At 35.7% G+C, this 9627-nt stretch overlaps 1 protein-coding gene across 1 annotated transcript; it reads right to left on the reverse strand.

Moving 5' to 3' along the window:
- Positions 1 to 340: 340 nt before the first annotated feature.
- Positions 341 to 6701, reverse strand: LOC120176630 (transcription initiation factor TFIID subunit 1-like). The gene is made up of 4 exons (XM_039183027.1): positions 6634 to 6701; positions 5639 to 5701; positions 5389 to 5484; positions 341 to 688 (listed from the first exon to the last, which is right to left on the reverse strand). The coding sequence occupies exons 1-4, from the start codon at positions 6685 to 6687 to the stop codon at positions 599 to 601; spliced, it is 303 nt and encodes a 100-aa protein (XP_039038958.1). The 5' UTR covers positions 6688 to 6701; the 3' UTR covers positions 341 to 598.
- Between the last annotated feature and the right edge of the window lie 2926 nt (positions 6702 to 9627).

The raw sequence follows: 9627 nt of genomic DNA on the forward strand, positions 1-9627 counted from the left end.
ATTACTTTTGGGGGGTCTTTTAGTCCTCAATGGCCTACGCTTCCTACAAGGATCTGGTTCTCGATAAGCTTTCATCTCTTAATGTCCAAACCATCATTTGCCGTTCATCTACATCACCTAGGTTATCACCATCCTTTTTCTTACCCACCTATATGAACTAGTTTCTTTTGATGCCTGAAACAACTCAAGCACCTGAGGTTTTGAGTACACATACAAAGCTCTATTGCCATGGCTCTTCAAAGCCTGGACACCCCTAAAACCTAGAGAAGTAGCAGTTCTTCTCTAAGGTAATTCTCTCTTTCATATGAATGATTTCAAAAGTGTGACCTGATTAAGATTCCCCTATACCTGCTTCAGCTTCATCCAAGCTACGAGCATACTCGTGCAGCAAGTAGTCACAAAGCTCCAAAAGCTGATCGGCGAAAGGAGGAATGCCAGGATTAATACCATCATTGTAGATATGAGCATTGTAGGCAATCTGCCACAGATCATGTCTAAAGTCTTCTCGATCTTTGTATTCCATCAACCTAACCTTGCTCCTTATTGTGGACAAATTCATTGGATGCTTTACAATGTTCAGGTAGTCGAGCGCCTCCTTCTAAGACACTGGTTTTAAGAACAGATAGGACACTTCGGTATTATCTCTCAGCGTTTCAACAATCCGCTCTAAGATGTTGGACAAACCAACCTGCAGGGCGATCAATTGAAGAATACATTAAGCAGGAAAGGCTTACTAAGAAGCGGATTTACATGCATCAAACTTAAGTAAAAACTTCCACAAATCTCATCAGAACGTTTATCAAGAAAGATGTCAATCTTCCACAAATAGCATGCGGCTATGCTTGTTCATCTTGTTACAGACATAACATAGAGAAAATTCACACAAAATGCATAATACTTTTCAAATTCACACATAACTTTCCTTCCCCCCCCCGTCTACAATGAGAGATTAATATCTTCAGTGTCCATTCAAACATATGAAAACAAATTTGCATCAAATTTAGAACCTAGCCTTCTAAACTATCTATCAACTATTACACTTATTAAGGTTCAATCGAGTTAAGCTCAGATATGTATTACACCATTTCATAAAATCTACCTTTCAAATCAAATAAATAAATGAACCATTATAATATTTTGGGTTCAGATCATCTGCTTTATAAAAATAGCATTGCGATTATAAAGATATAATTCCAATTCAATAATTTATAGTCCATCATACTTTATACACATCCATGGACCAAAGCCACAAAATAAAGCATATAAAAATAATGCCGAGATTTAGTTAAAGCAACCTTAAAGAACAAAACTCCCATTATAATTCCACATGATCAGCATCTGAGCCTAGACTCAATTTCAATGATAGCAGCAGAGTTGACACAGGTATTTGCAGCAACTTGATATGTTTGAAATACATCCCTGGAAATTTCCTGATGATGCAGCCCTGCATAAAAGTCTCCAAAAGAGAATATTCAAATTTCTCTTGGTCTCAATAAAGATTTGGATGAAAGGGTAGAATCCTAGACAACAAACCTTTGCCTTCCATCCTAGAGGTATTTGTTGAAGTTAGAAGAGAAGAAAGCAGGAAGAAATTGATGATGACAGAAAACATCAATTCCACAGTTGCTGAAGGTTTAGCCTCGTACATGCACAAGGGATTCAAATCGCGGTCACAATCCATTTTCGGTCACCTCGCATTTACCGCTATGTGCGGTCATATAACAACGGTCGTGAAGGACACCGCTACCGCTATATCGCGGGTGCTATCGCGGTCGCGGACCGCTATTTAAATCCCTGACACACACAACTCATCTCAGGATACCAAGCAAAGAAAAGGGATGCATTGTGTGAACATTGCAAGAAACCTGGCCGCTTGAGAGAGAGATGCTGGAAACTACATGAAAAACCTATTGATTGGAGACCTAGCTGAACATGGCAAGTTAGAGAAGCCATGCAAATTCGGCTAATGCCTCCAACACCAGCACTGAACGGAGCAAATTGAAGCACAGCAGAAACTACTTGAGTATATGACAACCTCCACCAAACAGCACACCCACATGCTGGCAAATCAAAGTAATTTTTCTGTTGTAAATATTGCAAAAACCAACAAAGTAAAGCCTTGGATAGTTGATTTTAGAACCTCAGATCACATCATTGGAGACTAATATTTTTCACAAGTTCAGCCCACAATCAAGCCTCTCCAGTCCGAATAGCATATGGATCACTCTCAAGAAGAGAAGAAATCGGATCAATCAAATTGAGAGAAGGACATTCTCGATTTGTTCTTTATGTTTCAAAATTAGATTGTAATCTGATTTTTATTAGTAAACTCACTCGTGAATTGAACTGTGACTAAACTTTAATCAATCAGACAAGATTTGGGAAGGTGATTAGCAGTGTTGAGATATGTGGTAGCCTATATTTGCTCAAAGGGAACTCTCCTCTACAAGGACAAGTTCATTCAAGTTGTGTTTCGGAATTTGTTAACTCATGTTCTCTTCTAATTATACTTTTATTTCAAATCGTCATGTTATGCATTTTCGCCTTGGTCACAAATATTTTGCATACCATGAAAAATTGTTCCCTCACCTATTCATCAAAGAAAGTTCTAAGCTCTTTCATAGTCAGATTTGTCAACTTGCAAAACATACACGACATGTCTATCCTAGATCCAATACAAACTTTCACATTCATTCTCTATAACTCATGGTGAAATTTGGGGACCTTCATGTGTGAAAAATCTTAATGAGACTAGTTGGTTCATATCCTTCATAGGTGACCACACTAGAACAACATGGACATTCCTTATAGAAGAAAAATCCAAATTCGGGGAAATCTTCAAATCCTTTCATTCCATGGTTCATACCAAATTCAAAAGCAAGATCCAGATTCTCAAAACATATAATGGAACTCAGTAATTTTCATAAACCTTGGGTTCTTATTTCAAAGAAAAACAGATTATTCATATGAGTTCGTGTTAATACACATCAGCAGATAGGATAGCCGGGAGAAAAAAATACACCTACGGGAAATAGTTAGATCACTCGTGTTCACCAATCTTGTACCTGAACACTTTTGGGAGAAGAAATGTTATGGCTTTTTCACCTTGGTCACCCTCATTTTGCATGCCTTCAAAAGTTATTCCCTCACTCACCTATTCATCAATAAAAGTTCCAAGTTCTTTCATTGTAAGATTTGTCAATGTTATACTTATAGGCTAAATCCTTCTAAATGGGTACCTCCTCCCAGTGTTTTAAAAAGCGCGCCTGAGGCGCTAGGCGAGGCGTTTAGAAGAAGCCTCCGACCACCAAGGCGGCGGCGAGTACATGAGGCGGCGATTCAATCGTCGGAGGCGGCGATTCAATCGTCGGAGGCGGCGAGAGGCGACGAGGCGATGCTTTTAGCGATTCACGTACAATGACCCATTTATGTTCTAAGGAGACAGTATTAGGTGGAGTTCCAGGGCAACAGATTGTGTCGGGGGTTTGTATTGATGGGAGAGAAAGGAGTTTAAGCATGGGGGTTGTCACCTTGGGCCAAGATAAGGCTGATCAAGAAGATGGGCGCAATGTTAAAACAAGTATGTTAGAAGTTAGTGGGCTGCCAGTTGGCAGTGTAGGACAAAAATAAGTGGGAAGCACGAGGGTCTGGAATCGAGAAATACAAACTTCTCGGATGATTCTGCATGTTCGGTTGACTATGGTGTTGCACCTACTTCAATTAGGAAATCCAACCATATTGGGCCTGTTAAGTGGGTTGGGAATGAGAAGTCCATTGGGGGGGCAAAATGGTGAGTTGCAAACTGAAACGGATGATGTTTTGATCCAGTGGCGGTCTGTAGGGCCGAGTAGGGGTGATGGGGATATGGTGTCAATACAATTATTTCTGGAATCCAAGAGAGGGGGAAAGGTTACGTGGAACTCAAAAGAAGCGCCTCGCGTACGTGAATCCCTCGCCTCAAAGCGCCTCAAAAATTGAGGCTCTCGGGTAGCTAATCGCCTTGGAGCGCCTCGCGCCTTTTAAAACATAGCCTCCTCCAGAAGGTTTCCTTAAACTAAATATTGATGGGGCAATGGCTAAGGGATGGGACAAAGGTGGAACAGGTGGTTTGATTAGGGATGACAGGGGTTTGTTACTTGGTTCATTTTCAGAAAAAAATGGAGGTGGTCCTATTCTTGTAGAGATAATGGCGATCAAAAGTGGTTTGACTCTCATTGAAGAAGTGGTTTCCTCTCCAAGACAGAGGATTATCTTGGAATCTGACTCCACCACAGCTCTGAAGTGGATTAAAAATCCTGATCTATGTACCCCTTTATTTCAGACCTTGGTTAGAGGCGTAGCTACTAATGTGGAAGGACAGGGCATCATTTCAAGACATATTTTGAGAGCAGCCAATTGGGAAGCGGAAGAGTTAGCAAAGGCTGGTATTGGTTGATCAACTGCTTTGTGTTGAGGTTATTTATTTGCTGTGCTTAGTCAGTTTTTTAGGATTCTGGTTTTACTGCTGCAGTGTGGTTTATGTTTTTAAGTCTTATGTCAAGCAGTCTATGACTAGGAATTGGTTGTACGTTACGATTCAAAGTAATAAAATTCAGAGGTGCACTTTTCCTCCTTCCTATGTCCTTCATGTTACTGATATAACATGCAGGATATGAAGGGGGGTTTTAATGAGGCCTATCTTCTATAAAAAAAAATACTTATAGGCTAAATATTATGGTTAATATATATTGTATTAATGTATGATATTACGTAATTAAACATTACTTTTCATATTCTAGGATCTTTATACTTGTATATGTATTATGTACTCATAATGTTGGTGGACAAAATACATGAAAGTATTCTCTTCTTAATATTTTAAATGGTATCAGATGACCTAAAATTTTAGAAAAAAATTTTGTTCATAGGATTTTTATCTTGGACTGTTTGGGGTGATGGGTACTGTCGAAATTCCAAAGAGCAATTTTTAGAGGCTCCACATTCGACACCGCCAGCACAGGAAGGTCTGTCGTGCGCTGATCGGCCAAACTGCAGAATTCGTTCGTAAAATTCCTAGCGTGTGAGCCACACACACAGCCATAAGTATAGAAAGAAGCCAATTAGACTCTTTTCTGCCTGTTTTAATTTAAAGTTTAATTAGTTTTTTCTTTTCTCTAATGTTTTTAGAACAAGTTATTTTAATTAGAACTCTCTTAGGAGATAGAGTCTTAGAAAACTAGAAACCTAGTAGTCTTAGGATTCTAGTTTAAGTAAAGACAACCTATTTAAAAGTTGCGTTCTGTTGCACAATAATGCAAGTGCCATTTTCCTTTTCAACAAAATTTTACAAGAAATAAATGAAAAGATCAACCATGGCAAATGAAAGCAATGAAGGAAAACCGCCATTACCTTTCCCCCTCTACGTCGCTTTGTTGGAGGGACATACTCTGTACCATCAGCTTGGTCAGCAGCATCGGCTGGAGTGTGTGGTGATTTATCTGACAACTGATAATCAAACAGTGTCATTAGCAAAACAAGCCCCCACTTAAAAATAAATATAAAACACCAGAGAAGATATTCTGCATTAGATTTGTTTATTATGAATCGGTAATTTAGTGGGGAAGAGAGAACCGAGAGAACACATAACAGAACAGCTTACATCTATATCCGTAAGAGATGGACCCAACTTGTCTGCTACAGCAGCAAGATGTTCCTTTGCATTCTGGAAGAGAGAATTTTTCATCTTTACTTAAGTAGTTAAGCAAAGCGCCAAACTAACAGCTTAAATAGATAGTGCAAGTCAAATTAGAATGTTATCCCCTGCAAGGGTTTATCAAGTTACGGATGAAATATGAGGAGAAATCATGGGGTCCTTCAAGAGCAGCTAACTCCTTCAGGTCCAAATGAGTGCTTTTGATTTTCATGGGTTCACTGGCCATATTTTGACCCAAATTTAGTTACCAAATCTTCTTTCTTGCAGGATTTGATTTATATGTCTTGAGTCTCATGATGGAACTAACAAAGATTGGCAAGTTTATTTCTCCAAACTTGTAAGAATTTCATTATACGTGACTCGAACTTGGTAGAGTAGAATTTGATGGGAGTTTCAGGAACAAATGAGTCTTAGAAAAACATGTAATTGTTTGATTGGTTATTCTCTGTATTTAAATTACATTTAGCTTATCAAAAAAAAATGGCCTCTTCCAAACAATAAGTACTTTATTCTGAACTCAACTAGAAATAATTCACTGCAGCATCAAGATGCTTTTGTTCCACCACTCTTGAGATGAAAAATCCAAGTTAATATAAGCCTAAACCATAATTTCTCCTCGAACACTAAACTTATGTAGATTCAAAATACTTTCCCGCAAAAGTAAAGTATTACACTTTCCTTCCTCACACCAGCTTCAATTTACCCTATACCCTCATCCAAACCCAGCTCCACCAAAAGGCGAAGTGTTACACATCCCAAGCCCATCAAGAACTTGAGATTCCACCGAGTTCTTTACATGCAAAGTAAGAAAATAAAGAGCTTTGAACGGTTTACATAAACACCAACGATAGCATAGAAATGTTCTCGTTAGGTTCACGCCTAAATTGCCAAAAATTTAAGCTCCAAGAAGAAAAGGGGATAAATTATTGTCGAAAACGTACCTCATCAAGATAATCAGCATCAAGATCACCAGAGTTATCGACATTCCCAAACATAAAACCCAGAAGCGATCACCAGAGTTATCGACATTCCCAAACATAAAACCCAGAAGCGGATTACTCCCAACGGCTTACTCCCCGTATTCTTCTTCATCGTCATCTTCGTCTGCTCCTACGAAAAACAACAAAAGAGGCTTTGCAATTCAATCCAAGAAAGGGGATTTTAAGTTAAAGAAACGATAAATACATGTTGAATTGAATACCTTGGAAGCTAGAGTGACCCATATTTCTCACTTTCTGCAAATCGAAGAAAACCCAGAACAACTTAACCTACCCTAAGTCCATGGGAGTTCTTTAAGGGCTTTGGGGATTGAACTGGGAGGTAAATGAATTGGAGAAAAGAAACAAAACTTCGGTTTGATGGTTAACAAAAGAGGGAAATTAAACGAAATTAAAACTTATATATATATATATCCATTGATGGGCCTTTTGTTTCTAGGCCCGTTCATTAAAAATTTTAGGTTTAATGATATCTTACGCCCTCAAACTTTTTCATAAAGATCAATGTGACCCCTAAACTTTTTTCACATTCAATATGACCATTAAACTGAGAAAAAATAAATTGTCTCTTTAACTAACGGAATCAAACATTCGCATTGTGAGCTACTACATCAACACCGTAACGGTCAATGTTTAATTATGTTTGTCGAAAGGCCAATTTAGTTTTTTCCCCCTCAATTTAAGGCCATATGATGTGCAAAAAAAAAATCAGGAGTTACATAAGTTTGTTTTTAGAAAGGTTTGAGGAGACATTAGCCACATCATCAGTCGTTGTGAATTGTTCATTAACATCGTAAACTGTTAAGTTAAATCATGAATCATCATGTCAATATCGTGGACTGTCTTACTAGTGTCGTGAATTGTCATGTTAGCACATATAACGTTTGATTCCTTGATCAAATGTCAATTTGATATTCTTCTTCTTAATTTAAAGACTATATTAAATAAAAAAACATAGATCATATTAATGTTTTTATGAAAAATTTTAAGGAACTCAAATACCATTCAACTAACATATTATTATAATTTTACCCTTGTATTTGTTAAAATAAATGTATACATCATAATTTCATTTGATGTTTCTATTGTATAAACTGAAAATATTATTTGTATCATTATAACTAACGGTTAATTTTTTTTATATTTCAAATACGAAAGTTATTATTGAGCTCGTGTGTCACAAGTCAACTGACATTTAATTCAATAATATAGATAAATATTTGTGCATAAATTTTGATCTAATATTAATTTGATATGTTAAGGTTGAAATTTTGAGTTTAATTCAATTAAACACATTTTAAGATATAAAATATATTTATTTATTTTAATATTGAATGAATATAATTATTGTGTGTGCAATATGTAAACTTGAGATGATAATACATTGTTAAAAATTATTAGTGTTTTTTTTTTGAAAAAATGAATCAAATCAAAAGTCAATGTATAAAAAAACATAAAATTGAAGTTTATATATGATATATTACATATTTTACTAAAACATTATGTGTAGTATTAGGATTTTACAGAAATAATTACTCAAGATTTTAACACAAAATTAATATATTGTTATACACAACTTTTATCATCCTACTTACGATCATTTGCTAATTTTAAATCTCAATTCATTAAAATTTAATATTATATAAACACTAATTAATCATTTTTAATAGTTTGAAACGATTATAAGGTAATATATATCCATAATTTTCTTAATTCATTAACAACACACACCCTACAAACGCATCTGCTCAAACCTAAGACCTCTAAAAAAACTAACATTCTCTTTTATCATTAAATTCACTTGATGAGTTTAACACCATCAAACCATTAACTTAAAATAATATTATCAAATTACTTCTTGCAAAAGAAAACATTTTTACCTAAAGTGAAGTAAGAATATTAATTTAGAAGATAATTTAAAAAATATTATTTTGATATTAATCTTCTATGAAGGAATATTTAAATAAAAAAAAACCTGAAAACACATGATATATTTTTATTAAATTAAAATGTAATATATGAATCCTAACATTTTAAACCCTTTTTTTACCAAATAAAATAAATAAAATGATAATCGTCTTTAACTTTAAATCTTATAAGTATAAAAAGGTGACTAAAAATAGTATATGTATAGATTTTTCTTAATAAATTGACAACATCTTATTAAAATGATAAAAATAGATTTTTATACTAAAAATATCTACTTCAAATATCTACTTATTTCTCAGGTATATTTAAGCTATCTAATCTTTACTTGCTCGACAGGGCTTTCCTAAAATGTTCTCAAAGGAACCTAACAGAATAGGATGCCAAGGCATCTGCTCTCACTCAACGATGTTGGCCAACCTACCCTATTGATAAAGACACCCTTTTTAGTCATTGAAATCCTATCCTAGTCTCTCCCGAGATCTAAGGGATTATATTATAATATTCCTAGGCCGGTTCAAAGCCCCTTGAAAATACTATAACCCATTGCTTATATGGATCTTGTCTTGCGGTTCTCTCGAATACTTACAAGTATTTTTAGCTTAGGTTTCTCCCGAATACCTAAACTTCATCTAAGAAATTGACATTTTCATGCCTCTTACAAGCCTAGATGACGAAGCATTCATAAGAAAAGTAAATAAAGAACCAAAATAAACTTAAATAAACCATTAAAATAAAGTCTAAACATCCATTAAACCAATCACCACCAAATAAGTTAGTTCATGGTGGGGTTCGAAATATCCAAACACAAAGTCATGCAAATATTCGTTCCAACAACCCACAAATAAATAGAAAAATAGTAGCAAAAAGGGAAGTAAGAAAGAGCCTTCGACGCGATTAGAGGTCTTCTCGGCCACCACGAATCTCCTTAGCTCGCTAGCTCCTTTCGGCACCTAGCTCGCCACTCCTTAGAGCTTAATCAATGGAGGAAAACCCAATGAAGAAGAAAAG

Source organism: Hibiscus syriacus, unplaced genomic scaffold, assembly GCF_006381635.1.
Source record: "Hibiscus syriacus cultivar Baekdansim isolate YM2019G1 unplaced genomic scaffold, ASM638163v2 tig00003398_pilon, whole genome shotgun sequence".
Lineage (NCBI taxonomy): Eukaryota > Viridiplantae > Streptophyta > Magnoliopsida > Malvales > Malvaceae > Hibiscus > Hibiscus syriacus.